Raw genomic sequence first — 19,598 nt, 5'->3', positions numbered from 1 at the left:
TTTAATTGCTTTTGTGACATTAATAGCCAGAAGATCCATTTTATTTAAATGGAAAGATTCCAATCCCCCACCACATTTCAATGGTTTTCCCCAAACGATAGCATGTCTAAATTTGGAAAAAATTAGGAGTGGTACTATAGACCCTTCTGTTAAATTTGAAGAAACTTGGAAGCCATTCAATATTTTCATATGATGTAAGTTGACCCTTTCTGAATCCTTTTTTAGTAATTTTTTGCTCATGTATAGAGGAGCGGAGTTAATGACAAATTATAATTTTAGCCGATGAAATATGGCAGCCCAATCTACGTTTTTTTAAGTTTAGCTGATTTGTAGTTTAGGGGGTTTTTCCCCCACCCTCTCTTTATAAAATATCTCGTTCATGGTTAGTTACCAAGAGATTGGGAGGCTAAACTACATTTGTTACTTGGAATCTGTGCTTTTACATGTTAACCGTTACTAATGTAATCCCGATCTCTTTGTATCATTAACATTATTGCTATGTTTATTAATTTGAAACTTAATAAAAAGATTAAAAAAAGAAAAAAGAAAGACAATGTCCGATTGAGCAAAACCAGCCCGATAATCCTTCAAACATTAAAACAGCTTTATTTATTGACTACTGAATTTCGCACAGTACAAAAGAGAATTTACATCATATTAAATTATTATTATTCAGATAACTTGAGCAGTTTCTTCCCTGCCATACAGCCAATGGCTGCCATTTTTCATGTTGTACCAATGTGGATTCCCAGAAAAATCTTTTACTTGATTCAAGTCATTATGTTTATAATGCTTTAAGAGAAGATCCTTGAAAAAAAAAGCATAATAATTAGATTCAAAGATCAATAGGTACAGCTATTCACTTTGTCCGTGTGTGGTGCAAGAGAGTTGTGGACAAGCTTAGGGTTTGCCAGAGTTTAAAGTGCACTGTGGGAGAAGTGTCCACGTGGGTCTGATGAGGTCCGAGGGGGTGGGGATTGTGCACTGACAAGGTACCCACAATGCATAAATCATCCGAGCTTCCCAATCACCCCAGTTCCATTATCAGATATTGGTCACGTTAGCTAACTTGGGATATGTTGCATCAGAAAGAACACAATATGCAATATGTGTTTCAAGAGTTCCTGCCTCACATCAGTTACAGTTAACACTGATTCAACTAAAGTAATTAACCAAAGGTACCTTAAATGAAAAAATTAATTCAGGTCTTTATCACTGCCTTTGATTTTCAAACTGTTCAGTTAGGATCCACTGCATTAGAAAGTTGAATCTCACTGCCACCACGCAATCTCAGGTTGACAAGGATGGTAGAATGTTGCTTAATGCCATAAGATTGCAGTGTACGTGCATCTTCAAGCGGCGTTGATTGAAAGGTTAAGTAGTACTGGCTTCGCTGGATTCGCTCCAGGGATTCAATTTTATCTTTTAAACTTGAAACCTTGTCATTTGGCAAAACCTGGATTGTCCGGTCACGCCCATTTATGCTGACAAATATCTCCATTAAACCCAGGGTGAGCAGCTGGATTTTTGCATCAAAGAAGATCTTTGAATCCAGCAAGGTTTTCTGATCATTCAGAATGGTGTCTTTGAATAGCAGGCGTTGCTGTAAAGCTGGGATGTTCCACTCTTCCTGGATGCTGTGTTTGATCTGAGAGACCTTACTGTAAATGCTGGCATTTTGCTGAAACCAGTTACCATCCAGGGCCGTCACCGTGACTCCAAATGTCTTCACTGGCTGAGGTACACAAAACAAAAAAAATGGACAGAAGTAAAATACGTTCCTTTTATACTTCAGAGGTGACAGAAAACAAAAGAGTGAGATGGGAAACGACAACTTGATGGGTGGCAATGGGTGTTGTTAGTGTGCAAAATTACACTTGCACCAAGTGCACTCTGTGGAAGAAATTGTGGTGGCTGAAGCGAGGGTGGATGCGTGCAGTGGGAACGCTAGCTAGAACAGTGCAGAATAGGCTGTCATGGTCTCAATCAGAAGACAACTGATTTGCTCAAGCAACACACACAAAATGCTGGTGGAACGCAGCAGGTCAGGCAGCATCTATAGGGAGAAGTGCTGTCGACATTTCGGCCGAGACCCTTCATCAGGACTAACATCAGGATTGGCCGCTCATTTGGAGCACCATTCTCCATTATTTGGTCTGTCACCAAAAACACCTGCAAATTTCGACAGAGCATTCTAACTGACTGCATCACTGTCTGGTATGGGTGGGGATGGGGGAGGAGAGCTACTGCACAGGATTAAAGTAAGCTGCAGAGAGTTGTAAAATGAGTCCGCTCCATCATGGGCACTAGCCTTCGGAGTATCCAGGACATGTTCAAGGAGTGGTGCCTCAAAAAGGTGGCATGCTTCATTAAAGACCCCGTCCCCAGGACATGCCCTCTTGTCATTGCTACCATCAGGGTGGAGGTACAGAAGCCTGAAGTCACACCAACAATTTCCTTTCTGAATGGACATTGAAACCATGAACACTACACCACAACTTCTTTTCTGCACTACTTATTTAATTCAACTGTTTAAGATATAATATCTGCACACACATAATGTAGTTCATTTTTCCTCTGTTATGTACTGCAGTGACGCAAAGATAACAAATTTCATGACGTGCCTGTGATATTAAACCTACTTCTCATTAATGTTACACAGCTGAAGATACAATCAAAAAAGGAACCCACTTTGGTGTGATCATCAAGTTACAGGTTAGATGCTTGTTAATTTCACTCAATTTCCCTGTTGAATTCTATAGTCATTTCTACCAGTTGTAGCCAAGCAGCTGAATGAATCGAACACGAGTAAAAGAAAATCAACCAGAACTGAACTTATTTGTCTTGATCTGGGTAAAATAGTTATGTCTACAACCTCAACTGCCCATTCCTCCACAGCCCCAGATACTACCGATCAATTTTCCCAAACACATCACTGAAAACTTAAGTGCATAAGAATAGCAACAGAATTAGGCCATTCAGCCCATTGAGTCTGCTCCGCCATTCTATCATGGCTAATTTATTTTCCCTCTCAACCCCATTCTTCTGCTTTCTCCCACAACCTTTGACACCCTGACTAATCAAGAACCAATCGACCTCCTCTTAATACACTAAGTGATTTGGCCTCCACATCCGTCTGTGCCAATGAATTCCACACATTCACTAGCCTCTGGTTACAGAAGTTCCTTCTCATTGTCTTTCTAAATGGATGTCCCTCTAATGAGGCTCTCAACCCCTTCTCCTACCTTCTCCCTGTAATCACCATTCTGAATGAATGTCCATCTATTCTGAGGCTTGGCCTCTAGTCCCAGAATCCCCCACTATAGGAAGCATCCTCTCCACATCCTCTGTCTAGCCCTTTCAATATTCGATCAGTTTCAATAAGATTGCCACCTCAAGAAGTTTTTTCAAACATTAAACATGTTGTATAAATCCACAGTTCAAGACCCCAAAAGCTAGGTCACCCCCTTGCTTCAGTCGTGTACTTATCTAGTGATCAACTGTATTTTAAAATGGTTAGGCTTTAAACACTTAGGATGATGAACCTGGATAATGAAATAAACCCATATCACAATGCGTTCAAATCTGCACGTAACACATGTGCCACCTTCACCAGGGCCTTGTTTAGCTCGAAACTCCAACCAATAACGTGCAACATAGTGAGGTAAGGTGGCTGATTTTCAGCACCAGAGACTGCAAATTACCAATAGAGGACCATTCAAGCAGTGGAAGGTCAGAAGGCCTACCACAGATTGCACCATCTCCCCTGGGCAGAGGCAATCTGGGATGTCTATCAGCTGCCAGACACTGGCAGGGTGACAGAAAATGGGGAATAATGTATCTACACACCCTTGTATCTGAACAAGAATTATTCAAACTCTTACCTCGACGACCCATGCCTCAACATTAGAGACGCAAGGCATCCTTAGCCATTTCCTGGCCTCATCTTTCATAACATTCCAACCATCTGATGAAGCCACATTTCCAGTTGGATCAGCTGGGTCAAGAATGATCGGTCTGAAAAATAAAGCCATTCCAATGACAACATTGAACTTTGAGTGTACACGCACTGCGTATAAATTCCATCTTGTGAGCAATTTGCATTAATATATGACAAAATTGTTCAATTTATTATCAGAGAATGTATACAGTATACAACCTAAAATTCTTACTCATCACAGACATCCACAAAATTTAAAAAACAAATGAATGAATGACAGAAACATCAGAACATCAAAGACCTCCATTCCCCGTCCCATACACAGGCAGCACCATGAGCAGAAAAGGGAATCAACCCTCCTGCCTAGTTCTATTCAGCTACAATGGTAGTGTCTGTAGCCTCAACTCTCCATTCCTCTACAGCCTCGGATACTGTCACTGATCATCATAGTATTCCGAAGCACCACCACAATAGTTCAAACAGATGTATCCACTGAAGACATGTCACAACGTGTATAAATCCACAGATTCCCCACCTGCCACCATAACAAACAGAAATGGACATCCACAAAATGTGAAGAACGTATCACAAGATTTTGGGGCAAACTTTGAAATGAGGAAGTACTCTATGGAAAACTCCGTAAGAGAAGGAAAGCTGACAGAAAAAGGCCAAAAAGTGAAATAGGAATACTAGCTAAAAGAGCTTGTTGAGGCAGTAAACGGTGAGGTGACAGAGGGTAGTCCGTAATGATGTACAGAATTGCAAATAAGGCTGAGGGTTCTGAAATCAATCGTCTCAGTATGGTAGGCAACGGTGGGTAGTTAAGAAATAAGGAACATTAAGAGATACTTTCAGCTGTTACCTTCAGACCTAGAGAGGATACAAAGCAGGGTCACAAAAACTAGTCCAGGATTGAATTGTTTGTCATATGAAGAGCATTTGACGGCTCTATGTCTGTATTCATTAGAATTCAGAAGGATGAGGGAGACCTCAATGAAACATCGAATGGTGAAAGACCATGATAGAGTGATGTGGAGAGAATGTCTCCTATGGTGGGACAGTCTACACCAGAGGACACAGCTTCAGAACAGAGAGGTGTCCTTTTAGAATGGAAATAAAAAGGAAATCCTTTAGCCAGAGGATGGTGAATCTGTGGAATTCTTTGCCACAGCCATGTGAGGCCAATGCCTTTATGTATATTTAAGGCAGAGGTTGATAGATTCTTGATTGGTCAGGGCATGAAGTAATACAGGGAGAAGGCAGGAGATTGGAGCCAAGGGGAAAATTGAATCAGCCATGATTAAATGACAGCAGATCTGATGGGCCAAATGGCCTAATTCTGCTCCTATATCTTGTGGTCTTATGTTTTAATAACGTGATGTCATGTATTACTCTCTACTGGACCTGTATATACAAGAATCCTGAAGGTGAACACAATTTTAAAAACAAAGGGTACCATTAATTCGCATAGTTTAAACTGTGGTTGGGAATCTTACCTTCTGTTGTGGAGTTTCTTGATTAAGAACTCCACAAATACTGCATTATTGACGTCATAGTAGTCAGTCCAGTAGATACACAGATCCTGATATCGGCAGATCAATTCCAGGACTGTGCGGAACCCTTCAGCCGTGTCAAATCTCTCTTCGTGATTACCTTTCTCCCAGGCGTAAATGGTCAATAATTCCAAGGCATACTTTGCAGGCAGTCGTGCTCCATTTTTCAGCTCTGATTTCCGTGGTTTGACATACTAGGAGGATTATTGACAATCACCAATAAGCAAATATGATGTTAAGCACACTCCTCATTACCCTGTTTTGGTTCTATACTTTGAATCTTCATTATTTTCCCTGATGACACAGCTTCCCTGAGATTACATGCTAAGACCACACCTAGACCAATGGTTACATTATAAATACACGGTATCATTCCCGAGTGGCCCCTATCTCAACATCTCCGTCACACAAATTGCTGAATCTGCACTGAGATCTAGGTCAGGTCAGGCACGATCACAGCCCAAAGTCAAACTCCCATGTAATGACTCCTCCTCCTGTTTTCTTGGCCTTATGTATGTTTTGAGTGTACCAGAACAACATATAGAGAAAAGACTTGGATTTAAGTACCCCATTTGTGTAAAGCAAGATTTCACACAGGGCAATGCTAGAAGTGACTAAATTATCTGTATATTGTCAGTCAGTTGGAGAGTACATGTTGTCCAATCTCTGACAGTGCTGTGGTGCCTTCAGTCAAGCTGAGAAGACCATCACATCCTTATGTTAACTCTTAACCGAATGGGAAATTGAATCAAAAATAAGTATCAATTATAAATGTCTTTCTGACCATTTCTAGCCTGAAGCAGGCTGCATGCTGGGAGGATACTCTGGAAACTAGGGACTCAATCCAAAATTGTACCATGGAAGTCAGTGATTTCATTGGAGAGCTGTGATCTACCACTGAACATACAATGGTATCTCATCGGTTTCCTGCAATGGCTATTGGGCAGGTCCTCAGGAGAGAAAAGCAAACAGCAACATCCCCAAAGACTCTGGGGATCTTTGGTCCATAACCATTCAAACTTGGAGAAGGGATGTTCAAGACTGTATTGAGAACCTGATGCATTGGACTAGGGACACACTTAGTCCATGATCCTAAGGAAATGCCAAAGAGGAAGGTGTACACTGAGATATCAAAGCAAGATAGCATTTTAGGTTTGATACAACAACCCTTCCATTGTCTTTCAATGATTAACAATTATCAATTTCTTCCATCACTCACCTCCTTGTACCAATATTTCAGCAGGCGAATTAAGTCTTTAACCTTTGGAAACTGCCGTTTCACAAATCTTCTCTGAAGTTCAGTAAAACAAGCAGAGAATTCTCCATCTGTGATCTCATTATGTTTTTCAAATTGGATTAGTTCAAGATGTGCTTTACTTGTATTACACTGTGGTGCTGCAAGAAATGAAATGATGAACAAGAACATGGTCAAAAGAATATTGCTTAATAACTGTTCAAATATCACTTCCAAGACCAAATGGACCATTCTATTGGATTCACTCCAGTTTATTTAATCTCAGGATAGTTTTCCACCTTCCCCAAAGGTTCCCAGAAAGAGTTTGCTGAAGTTTATGTAACAAACAAAGGAGAATGAGGGGAGATTTGATAGAGGTATTCAAAATTATGACTGATATAGATGGGGTAAAAACAAGCAGGCTTTTTTCCCCCCACTAAGGTTGGGCAACACTAGAACTAGAGATCATGGTTTAAAGTTGAGTGTTGTTTTTTTTTTTAAAAAAAGGCAGGGGTCCCCAACCTTTTTTATGTCATGGACCATTAACCAAGGGGCCTGTGGACCCCAGGTTGGGAACCCTTGGTTTAAGGGGAACATTTGGGGGAACTTCTTCACATGAGGGTTGTGAGTGTGTGGAATGAGCTGCCAACAGAGTGGTGGCTGCAGGTTCAATTTCAACATTTAAAAGAGATTCGGATAGATACGTAGATGGGTGTGGTATGGAGGGCTATGGTCCAGGTACAAGTTGGTGGGACTGGCCAAAATAATAGTTCAGCATGGAGTAGATGGGCTGAAAGGCCTGTTTCTGTGCTGTTGTGCTCTGTGACTATTTCTGCAAAGAAATCACTTGTAAATTTAACCCAAAGTAATGACTAATGCTTTCTGCATCTTGGTATCACATTAAGCTTTCTGCAGGTAGAACCACTGGTTCTACGTCTCTTTGATTTTGGAAGACATCTGCTCATTGCTAGATATCATGATGCATGTTAAATAAGGGAATCTAAATCACGTTAGCGTTAAAACTGATGTAAATACAGCTAATTATGAGAGCTATGATATACAAGTTAAACAGAGCAAGGGGACCAAGGATTTTGGTGCTGACCTTAATCATAACAACACATTTGACAAGTGGGGACAGGTGGCATGAAGATAAAATCTACATTCTGATCACAGCCTGAGATTGTTTCTAGAAAATAAACTGTCTGTGGTCATTCCAAATTAGCAGGATAATTTCTCCCACCTCCCAACAGGATCAGCTGGGCAGAATGGCATGGTTCCAAGCTGTAACACTCATTTTGGTAAAGCTTCCAACATGAGATTAAGCCTAGTGGCCAAGAAATGAATCACTTTCTTATGAAAGGAAAGGAAAAAGGCAGATATTATCTTTTAAGAGCAAGTTTTAGATTTGCTACCCAAGACTTCCCATGGAATTCATTTTGTTATTAAACTGGTTTAATGTCAGTGGCAAAGTAATAGCAGTAAGATTTAGGGTTAATATTCCTTGTTATTTCTCCTATGAAAGAATCCTCCTATGTGCCATGTACAGACAAAAAGTGCACTGTAATCTACACTCAGTGGCCACTTTATTAGTTACACCTGCTCGTTAATGCAAATGTCTAATCAACCAATCACATGGCAGCAATTCAATGCACAAAAGCATGCAAACCTGGTCAAGAGGGTCAGTTGTTGTTTGGATCCAACATCCGAATGGGGAAGAAATGCATTCCAAGTGACTGACTGTGGCACGATTGTTGGTGCCAGACAGGGTGGTTTGAGTATCTCAGAAAATGCTGATCTCCTGGGATTCTTATGCACAACAGTCACTAGAGATGGCTTAGAATAGATGGATAAAAATTAAATATCCAGTGAGCGCAGTTCAGTGGGTGAAATCTCCTTGTTAATGGGAGACGTCAGAGGAAAATGGCCAGACTGGTTCAAGCCGACAGGAAGGTGACAGTAATTCAATAGCCTTGTGTTACAGCAGTGGCATGCAGGAGTGCATTTGTGAATGCACACTTTGAACATTGAGGTGAATGGGCTACAGCAGAAGACCAAGACTACAGGAAGTACCTAATAAAATGGCCATTGAGTGCATTTTCTTCCTGAACAGCAGCAACAGCTCGACTCAGAATCAGACACCAAACACTAGAATACTACAGGACAGTACAGGCCCTTCAGCCTTCGATGTTGTGCCCACCCATATATTCCTTAAAAAAAGTACTAAACCCACACTACCCTGTAACCATCTATTTTTCTTTCATCCATGTGCCTGTCCAAGAGGCTCTTAAATACCCCTAATGTTTTAGCCTCCACCACCATCCCTGGCAAGTCATTCCAGGCATCCACAACCCTCTGTGTAAAAAAACTTACCCCTGATGTCTCCCCTAAACTTCCCTCCCTCAACTTTGTACATATGCTCTCTGGTGTTTGCAATTCGTTCCCTGGAAAACAGGTACTGGCTATCCACCCTATCTATGCCTCTCAATCTCGTAGACCTCTATCAAGTCCCCTCTCATCCTTCTACACTCCAAAAAGAAAAGTCCCAGCTCTGCTAACCTTGCTTCATAAGACTTGTTTTCCAATCCAGGCAACATCCTGGTAAATCTCCTCTGTACCCTCTCCACAGCTTCCACATCCTTCCTATAATGAGGTGACCAGAACTGAACATAATACTCTAAGTGTGGTCTCACCAGAGATTTGTAGAATTGCAACATGATCTCTCTACTCTTGAACTCAATCCCCCTATTAATGAAGCCTAGCATCCCATAGGCCTTCTTAACTATCCTATCAACCTGTGCAGCGACCTTGAGGGACATATGGATTTGAACCCCAAGGTCAAAGTTCATCCACACTCTTAAGTAACTAACCATTAACCCTGTTCTCAGCCTTCTGGTTTGTCCCTCCAAAATGCATCACCTCACACTTACTGGATTGACCTCCATCTGCCACTTTTCTGCCCAACTCTTCATCCTGTCTATATCCTCTCGTAACCTTCAACAACCTACAGCGCCATCCACAACTCCTCCAATCTTCGTGTCATCCACAAACTTACTCACCCATCCTTCCGCCTCTTCATCCAGGTCATTTATAAAAATCACAAAGAGCAGGGGTCCCAGGACAGATCCTTGCGGCATTCCACTAGTCACCGACCCCCAAACAGAGCACTTTCCTTCCACTACTACCCTTTCTTCCTGTAAGCCAATTATCCAAACAGCCTCATGACTTTCTGGATGAGTCTCTCGTGGGGGACTCAAATGCCTTGCTAAAATCCATGTAGACCACATCTACCACCCTACAGTCATCAAGTTCTTTTGTTACCTCTTCAAAAAACTCAATTAGGCTCATGAGGCACGATCTTCCCCTCACAAAGCCATGTTGACTATCCATGAGTAGACTGTACTTCTCCAAATGCTCATAGATCTTATCTTTAAGAATCCTTTCCAATAGTTTGCAGACCACTGACGCAAGACTCAATGGTCTATAGTTCCCAGGATTCTTCCTATTACCTTTTTTCAAACAACGGAGCTACATTTGACATTCTCCAATCCTCCTGCACTTCCTCTGCAGCCAAAGAGGATTCAAAGATCATAGCTACTGCTCCAGCAATCTCTTCTCTCACTTCCCTCAGCAACCTGGGGTATATCACATCCGGCCCTGGGGACTTATCAATCTTGATGTTTTTAAGATCCACCATTTCTTCTTTCATCTCCACGTTGTCCAACACACAGGCCTGTTCTATTTCAACCTCACCCTGATCAAGGTCCTTTTCCCTTGTGAATACTGAAGCAAAGTATTCATTTAGGACTCCCCAACCTCCTCCGCCTCCAGGCACATGTTGCCTTCTTAATCCTTTAGCAGCCCCACCTTCATTCTTGTCATCTTTCTGTTCTTCACATACGCATAGAACGCCTTGGGGTTCTCCTTAATCCTACATGCCAATGTCTTCTCATACCCTGTTCGAGCTCTCCCAAGTCCTTTCTTAAACTCCTTCCTGTCTACCCTATATTTCTCATGAGCCCCTCCTGCTTCTTATATCTAACATATATATTAATCCTTCTTCCTCTTGAAGAGTTGCCTCATGTGTTTCATCAGCCACGGTTCCCTTTTTCTACCATTTTTTCCTTGTCTCAGTTGGACAAACCTATCCTGAACCCAGCACAAGTGGTCCCTAAACTTCCTCCACATTTTACTTCTGTGCTTTCACCCTTGAACATCTGTTTCCAATTTACTCTTGTTACTTTCTACCTCATCCCTTCATAGTTAGCCCTTCCACAATTAAGCACTTTCCCATTTTGTCTGACTTTATCCCTTTCCATAGCTATGCTGAAGCTAAGGGAGTTGTGGTCACTCTCACCAAAATGCTCCCCCACCAAGAGGTCTGTCACCTGACCAGGTTCATTACCCAGAACTAGATCCAGTATGGCCTCTCCTCTCGTCTGCTGGTCCGCATATTGTGTCAAGAATCCTTCTTGAAACCACCTGACAAATTCAGCCCCTCTATCCCCCTTGCAGTCAGGAGGTGCCAGTCAATATGAGGCAAGTTGAAATCACCCATAACTACAACCCTGTATTTTCTGCACCATTCTAAGATCGGCCTGCTTATCTGCTCCTCGGTGTCCCGAGGGCTATTTGGGGGCCTATAGACTACTCCCAGCACAGTGATTGATCCTTTCCTATTTCTGACTTCCACCCAGATTGACTCCGTGGACACGCTCTCTGCAGCGTCCTCCCTTTCCATAGCCCTGATACTATCCCTGACCAGCAATGCTACACCCCCTCCACCTTTTCTATCTTCCATCCTATTCCTTTTAAAACACCTAAACTCCAGTGCCTGCATCAGCCAATCCTGCCCTTCCTCCAACCAAGTTTCAGTAACGGCCACAACATTGTAGTTCCACGTACTGATCCATGCTCTAAGTTCATCCCCTTTATTCCTAATACTCCTAGTGTTGAAATAGACACATTTCAACCCCTCTAACTGGCTACATTTATGTTTTGTCCCCTGCCTGTCCTTCAGGCAGGGAAGAGAGCAAATCAGACAAGCTCCTTTCTTTCCACCTATCCATAGAAGCAGTGATAGAAGAATTAAAATTACATTTGAGATGTAACATTACTATTAATTATAGTCAATGTAATATTGCTATTAATTCTTACTTAATGCATCATAGGTTGGCAGAACATCAAATGACACACTCTCTGAGCTCTTCCTTGATTGCAGCTCAAAGCTTAAAGATTTTGGCGATGTGATACTTTGCTTTACGATGTTGACATTGATATTATTGACTGAATATGCAAGGCTTTTAGAACATTTATCCAGCATTGTCTGAATTTCCTCAAGAATTTCATGCCTGGTGTCTCTCTGGAGCTGGAAACTCGTGAAGCAACTGAGAAAGACTACGATATCTGCATCCGAGCTCTTTTTTAAAGCTGTTCCTTTTCCTGAAGATCCACCCTGTGAACAAAAAAATTGCATATCTAATCATCGTTTTCAAACATTTCCAGAATTAGAATTGAAATCAGGTTTGACATAACCAGTATGTTTTATGTGCATGGTAGTGCTTTGTTCCACCCCTTTAGTTCAGAACTTTCCCCTTTTCCTGAAAATCAGGAAGGGAGGCAGTTGAACAAACACTCTAAGGATATCCCCAGGTAGAGATGCAGCACATTCATAGAAGACATTTAACAGTTGGTCATTGTTATCACCATCCAGCCTTGTCCTCACTGGAGGAACACACATGCAGTCTTTCCAAGGAAATGGAGAGGTAACCTGTGCACATACCTCCATCCTATACAGAACGCTGCCATCAAATTTAATGCCCAAATCTCTTTCTATTATTTTTTTCTAAAAATTTAGCATAATTCCATACATTCTAAGCCCATATTCACTGACAAACTAATAACAAACTGTTTGTTGAAGCCAAATGTATGCCTTGTTACTCCCTCAAAACATGGGTCAAGTCCTCCCCACCACTGAGCACATCTGTATGGAGCACTGTCACAGGAAAGAAGCATCTGTCGTCATGGACACTCACCACCCAGGTCATGCTCTCTTCTTGCTGCTGCCATCAGGAAGAAGGTACAGGAGCCTCAGGACTCACACCACCAGGTTCAGGAAGTTATTTCTCCTCAACCATCAGATTCTTGAACTGGGGGGGGGGGGGAATTACTTACTTGCCCCATCACTGAAATGTTCACACAAACAATAGACTAACTTTCAAGGATTCTTTGTCTGATGCTTTCGATATTATTTCTCTCCTGTTCTATCTGTGCAGTTTGGTATCTTTTGCACACTGGTTGAATGCAAAGGTTGGTGCAGTCTTTCATTGATTGTTACTGATTTACTCAGTATGCCCGCAAGAAAACAAATCTCAGGATTGTATATGGTGACAAATACAGCATGTACTTCAATAATACTCTACTTTGAACTTTGAAATAGCTTCAGTTAAGACACTAGAAATCTTGCAGATACCGGTAATCTTGAGCAACACACAAAATTCTGGAGGAACTCAGCAGGTCAGGCAGAATCCATGAGGGAAATAAACAAGTCGACATTTCAGGGTGAGACCCTTCAAGGCTTACAAAGTCGATTTCAATGGACTTGGCTCTCTTCCCTTTGCAGAGGAGCAAATGTGACAGACTCGCGGACTAAAACTTGACAAGAATGAGAAACGTGGAAGCTTAGATTAACCTGTCTGTTGTAGAGATGTAACTGATCCTATTGAGAGGTCTATCTGATTGGCCAGTGCAAGACCATTCAGCAGGTCCCTGCAATTATGTCATTTCAGTATTAATGGAGTGCTGCCCATAGTGAAGTAGGCAAGTATCCCAGCCATGACTGGTGGTTGCAGGGACAAGGGCAGGTGTGATCTCTGGGGAAGAGGGATAAAATGAGAATCTTCCATGCCTATTAATATATGCAAATAGCCAATCCACCTCCTTGTCCCACCTGTGCTTCAAAAGTGCATGGACTGAGGTTTGAGATTTTCAAAGTTTGAACATCTCACCAAATCCGCCAATTCTTGAAGGATTAGACTAAAGTTCTATACTTTCTAAAAAAAAATCAGTAAATAAGTAATGCTGTCCACAACTTACCACTTGAAACGGTGATAGACGCAGAAACACACATTGCATTTACACAGATGACTACAACAGTCCAAGCCTACAAAGCAATGGAGTAAGAGCTGGGAAATTGGGCTAACCTAAAGCTCCCATGTGGTTGCCTGGACACAATGGCCTCCTTCCCTGCCGTTACTTGTGACGATTCTTTGATACGTGCTTAATTAGAGAGGTAGGAGGGATAGGATTGTACTCAGGGAATGTCAACTAGCTTTTACCAAATCGATATAGTATCATATATTGCTAGGTAACCTGCAATTTATATTTGAAACCCGACTACCTGAGAAGGTTCATTTCATACAGCAAGGTCTAGTATGACCCTTTCCAAAGTTGGATTATCTAGATACAGTATCAGGAATGCCTCCTGGATACAATAACAAACCTTGCCCAATCTAGGCCTCTGGCACCAAGGAAGACCCAGTTAATATTGGGGAAATTAAGGTCACACTACAACTGCTCGGTTTCTTCTACACCTCTCCACACCATAATCTGCTGACATATGTGTCTTCTACCTCTCAAAGCTGTTGGGAGGCCAGTGGTGCAACCCATCATAGTGATGGCACCTTTCTTAGTCTCGATTCTCCGCTCACAGCACGAACCTTCCAGGACAACCTCCCTGTTCAGTCATGCAACTCCTCCTCCTCCTCTTTTGCATTTCCTTCTATCCTGTCTGAAACATCCGAATCCTGCCACATTGTGCTGCCAGTCCTGACCTTCCCTCAACCAGGTCTCCACAATTCCTACAACACTAATTCCATGTACTAATCCAGGCTCTAACTTCATCTGCCTTATCTGAAATACACCTTGTACTGGGGTAAATAGACTTCAGTCCCATTCGCCCCACTGCCTTCATTAACATGATCCTATCTGCTTCATCTTCCACTCACACCTGATCTCATCACTACTCCCCTGAAAACTTCCACCATCTAACTTTCTGCTCCCACTCCCTGCCACATATCCCCGAAACCCTCCCAAGGAGCACTAACAAATCTCCCTGTGCCCCTCTCCTTTACGTGTAACCGGTCATTCTTCTACAGTTCCCACCTGCCCTGGAAGACAGCCCAATGATCCGTGTATCCAAAGCCCTTGCTGCTGCACGATCTCCTGAGCCACAGGTTTAATTGTATTATCTTCCAAGTTGTTGCCTTCTTAGCACAGGGCTCTGCGAGTAATCCTGAAATTATAACCCTGAGGTACTGTTTTTTTTTAGCATTTTCTGCCTAAGTTTCTGAATTGACCTTGCAAGACTTCATCTCTCTCCTGTTGACGTTGCGAGTGTTAGATGGACACCTCCCGCAGAGTCATTCCCACTAAATCCTCCCTGATCTTCCACACGTCCGGCTTCCACCGGCTGCTATACCGTTCCTTTAGCAAACAGCAGACTTAGAAAGGAGAACATTCTTCCTCGACCTCACCTCTCTGCGGCCGCCCTTCTCACGGAAGCGCAGTGTTCCTCATTGCGCACACTTTAACCTACCAGCAACACTTCCACCTCAAGAAAAAACCTCAAGTTTCTTTTTTAAAAAAGCGGGAACTCTAGACTTACTCCCAGTGTAACTTCCAAAGTTCAAAAACAAATTTATTATCAAAGTACATGTACACGTTGCCATATTCTACGCTGAAATTAGTTTTCTTGCGGGTAGTGTAGATCCGTGCTTTCCATTCAGAACTCTTCATCCACCACAGGACACTCAAAACTGTGGCGGAAATGAGTCGCCCTTGGGCAGCTTTTCAGGACAAGAGGGAGAAAGCTGTGGCAAACTGATAAGATCCCCCAGTGGACCTGAGCAGGTGACTTGGACGGAACCACACCGACTGCATTACTAAATTGTTGATGGCCTCACCTTTGGAGGCGCGTTAGTTTTTTTAAAAAATGAGAACCATTCACCTGTTTTGCCATCATTACACTGGCTGCCCGTGTTCTATAGGATTAATTTCAAAATAATTTTAATTGTATACAAGACTCTGAATAATCTAGCTCCTCGATATATCCCCTTACATCCTAATCTTAAATCCGTGAATACTGGTTTGCTTTAAGTTCCTAAGGTCAAGCATACAAGAAATGGTGATGCGGCCGTTTGCTCTAATACAGCAAAAATCTTGAAAACTCCAATGACTGAGATACACCAGACTAGTTTCAAAACACTTCTAAAAACTACTTTTTAATTTGGCTTATTTACAGGATTATTTAATGCCTCTTGATGTTGATTACATTTATGTAAGTTGGTATATTCGATTACAATTTATCCTATAAAATGTTTGTCTTGTGACTTTCAAGCTTATCTCGCATTTTTAGGAGTGGATTGATTTACCTTTACGATCCATCTTCCTGTATGAAATAAAGTCCAGTTCTAACAACAATGTGCTCCAAAAAAAGATCTTTCCAGTCAAAAGTTTTAAATCATTTAAAATTAGTAACTTTCAAGTTTAAGACTGAGCAGCTGATCTTTTCTAAATTTAAATATGACATAATGGAATGGACAGGAGGAGGAGTATAGGAAACTGATACAGGACTTTGTGATATGGTGCAACTCAAACTACCTGCGTCTCAATATCACCAAGACCAAGGAGATGGTGGTGGACTTTAGGAGATCTAGGCCTCATATGGAGCCAGTGATCATTAATGGAGAATGTGTGGAGCAGGTTAAGACCTACAAGTATCTGGGAGTACAGTTAGACGAGAAGCTAGACTGGACTGCCAACACAGATGCCTTGTGCAGGAAGGCACAGAGTCGACTGTACTTCCTAAGAAGGTTGGCGTCATTCAATGTCTGTAGTGAGATGCTGAAGATGTTCTATAGGTCAGTTGTGGAGAGCGCCCTCTTCTTTGTGGTGGCGTGTTGGGGAGGAAGCATTAAGAAGAGGGATGCCTCACGTCTTAATAAGCTGGTAAGGAAGGCGGGCTCTGTCGTGGGCAAAGTACTGGAGAGTTTAACATCGGTAGCTGAGCGAAGGGCGCTGAGTAGGCTACGGTCAATTATGGATAACTCTGAACATCCTCTACATAGCACCATCCAGAGACAGAGAAGCAGTTTCAGCGACAGGTTACTATCGATGCAATGCTCCTCAGACAGGATGAAGAGGTCAATACTCCCCAATGCCATTAGGCTTTACAATTCTACCGACAGGACTTAAGAACTTTTTAAAAGCTATTATTAATGCTTTTTGAGATAGTGATTTAGATGCATATCATATTTTCACTGAGTTAAGTATTGTATGTAATTAGTTTTGCTACAACAAGTGTATGGGACATTGGAAAAAAAGTTGAATTTCCCCATGGGGATGAATAAAGTATCTATCTATCTATCTATATAACGTAGCCATTGAAAATGTGTAGGAGGGGTAGACTCCTTCCATTTAAGCAAGATTGCTCTTCTTGCTAAAAGAGAGGTAAAAACTAAAACCTGTAGGTTAGGAGTATTTAAAGTTATATCTTCATTTGCAATGACACCAAACAAGGCAGCAAGGGGATTTGGGTCAAATTGGACCCTAAAAAGTTGAGAGAAGGTATAAAATACTTCCCGCCAAAACTTTTCAATTGTAGGGCAAAACCAAAACATATGAACTAAAGAGGCATCAGCAGAGTTGCATTTATTACAAAGTGGAGAAACATTCGGGTAAAAACTGGAGAGTAACTTTATCAGAAAGCATCCTCATTCACGAGGAAAAGAAGCGCTTGCTGTTTTAAAAAGTGAATTATAGTAAGTACCACTCGGTAAGTATTTTTCGTTAAAAAAAACTAACCCACTCACCTTAACGGCTCTGATCACCTTAACGTTGGGTTGTTTGGTGAAACACTGATTTCTTAAAAACTCGCAGATCCTGTTCACGGCTTCCTTCACCTCGACACTAAACCCGCTTGGCTCCAAGTTATTTTTAATGAAGTCGTCCAGTTTGTTGGGCTGTATTTTGTCTAGCTCCATCGTTACTCAGCGTTCGTTCTTCCTCACAGGCGGCGTCCGAACTGTTTCTTTCCGCCGCTGAGAAGCTCCTTATAAGCCGGTCACTAGCCCCGCCTTCTAATTATTCTAATATAGTGAAACGTGGAGGACAAATCTGCCGGTATATTAAGTTTCATACACGTCACTGGTCTGGTTGGTTGTCATCGCTCGAGCTAATTAAAGGCAGCACCGCACCCACTTCGTTATCAGTGGATAATGCCGTAGTTTCGGTTCCTTTTCTTTCCATCGCTTTTCCTGGCCCCATCGATGCTGACTCACTGTATGCTGATCAGTTGTTTTTTTTTAAAAAGCATCTTTCACTCAGATTCTCGCTCTAGTTATTCAGTCACCCGCAATAACATTGCAACCCACGGGGCAAACTGCCCTCCTCTGAAACACGTCTCGCATCTCAAAATGAACGAACTTGTATATCAGAATTTGGATCCCTCCACCCACTGTTCAGGGACCCTGTCCTCCTCGCTGTTCCTCACCTGTCCCGATATGTACTCCGTGTCGGTGCAAGTTTTTCATTGCACCTGTGCATATGAAATTAAAATCGACCTTAACATTGCTGAGGCTCAGTCTAAACACAAGAGAGTCTACACAGAAACTGGAAATCCAGAGTAGCACACCAAAAACGCTGGAGGAACTCAGCAGGTCGGGCAGCAGCTATAGAGAGGAATAAACAGTTGATGTTTGGGGCCCAGACTGGAAAGAAAGGGGAAGAAACCAGAATAATAAATTGGGGGAGGGGAATGAAGTGAGAAGCTGGGAGGAGATAGGATAGAGTGCGATCCCTGTGGAGCGCGGAGGGGTGGGGTGACATCTCTGATGTTCTGCACATCTGTCCCTAGGATGAGGCTTTCCAGAACATCAGAGATGTCTCTTTTCTTCAAGGAATAGGGTTTTCTGTCCTCTACCAACCACATCTTCTCCTGTTGCTGGATATCTGTCCTCACCGCATGTTCTCGCCACCTTAACAGGGATAGAGTTCCTCTTGCCCTTACCACCCCATGACCCTTCTCATACAACACAATATTCTCTGCAACTATTGCCATCCTCAACGGGACCCGACTACCAAACACATCCCTACTACCCCCCACCCCCACTTTCTGTTTTCTATGATTCTCTTGTCTATTTGTCCCTCCCCACTGGTCTCCTTCCTGGCTCTTATCCCTGCAACCAGAAAAAGTGCTACACCTGCCCATTCACCGGCTCCCTCACTACATTCAGGGCCACAAGAAGTCTTTCCAGGTGAGGCAACGCTTCGCCTGCCACACTGTCAGGGTTATCTACTGTATCTGGTGCTCCCGATGTGGCCTCATTGAGACCTGACGTAGACTGGGGGACGGCTTTGCTGAGCGCCTTCACTCCATCCGCAACAAGCACGATTTCCCAGTAGCCAACCATTTTAATTCCACTACCTTTTCCCATTCTGACATTTTGGTCCATGGCCTCATCTGATGCCATGATGTGGCCACTCTCAGGTTGGAGGAGTAACACATCCTCCTGGGTAGCTTCCAACCTGATGGCATGAACATCAATTTCTCTAACTTCCCACAATTTTTCTTCCACCCCAACCCCTCACCTCTACCAAACTCTTTTTTTTTCCATTAACCATTCTTGATCCCCTTCTATCCCTTCTCTTCTCACCTGCCTATCACCTCCCGCTGGTGCCCCTAGTCCTTCCCTTGTTCCCATGGTCCATTCTCCTCTCCTATCAGGTTCCTTCTTCTTCAGCCCTTTACCTTTTCCACCTATCACTTTCCAGCTTCTTACCTCATCCTCCTTCTCCCATCCCCCTCACCTGGCTT

At 42.6% G+C, this 19,598-nt stretch overlaps 1 protein-coding gene across 1 annotated transcript; it reads right to left on the bottom strand.

The window, feature by feature from the left end:
- Window positions 1-582: 582 nt before the first annotated feature.
- Window positions 583-17,797, bottom strand: LOC140738456 (2'-5'-oligoadenylate synthase 1-like). Its single transcript, XM_073065751.1, has 6 exons — window positions 17,596-17,797; window positions 11,882-12,179; window positions 6,713-6,888; window positions 5,437-5,687; window positions 3,885-4,017; window positions 583-1,735 (listed from the first exon to the last, which is right to left on the bottom strand). Exons 1-6 carry the CDS (start codon window positions 17,764-17,766, stop codon window positions 1,238-1,240), a joined length of 1,527 nt encoding a protein of 508 aa, XP_072921852.1. The 5' UTR covers window positions 17,767-17,797; the 3' UTR covers window positions 583-1,237.
- Window positions 17,798-19,598: the final 1,801 nt, after the last annotated feature.

This window comes from Hemitrygon akajei, chromosome 14 (assembly GCF_048418815.1).
Source record: "Hemitrygon akajei chromosome 14, sHemAka1.3, whole genome shotgun sequence".
Classification (NCBI taxonomy): Eukaryota; Metazoa; Chordata; class Chondrichthyes; order Myliobatiformes; family Dasyatidae; genus Hemitrygon; species Hemitrygon akajei.
This window is presented reverse-complemented; position numbering and strand designations above follow the sequence as displayed.

Bases quoted from the DNA above. Each gene is read 5' to 3' on its own strand.
- LOC140738456 (XM_073065751.1), bottom strand. From the start codon at position 17,766: ATGGAGCTAGACAAAATACAGCCCAACAAACTGGACGACTTCATTAAA. The intron at 5,688-6,712 runs GTGAGTGATGGA...TAATCCTCCTAG, and splicing joins TGAAATATTGGTACAAGGAG to TATGTCAAACCACGGAAATC. The intron at 1,736-3,884 runs GTAAGAGTTTGA...TGTGTACCTCAG, and splicing joins TTGAGGCATGGGTCGTCGAG to CCAGTGAAGACATTTGGAGT.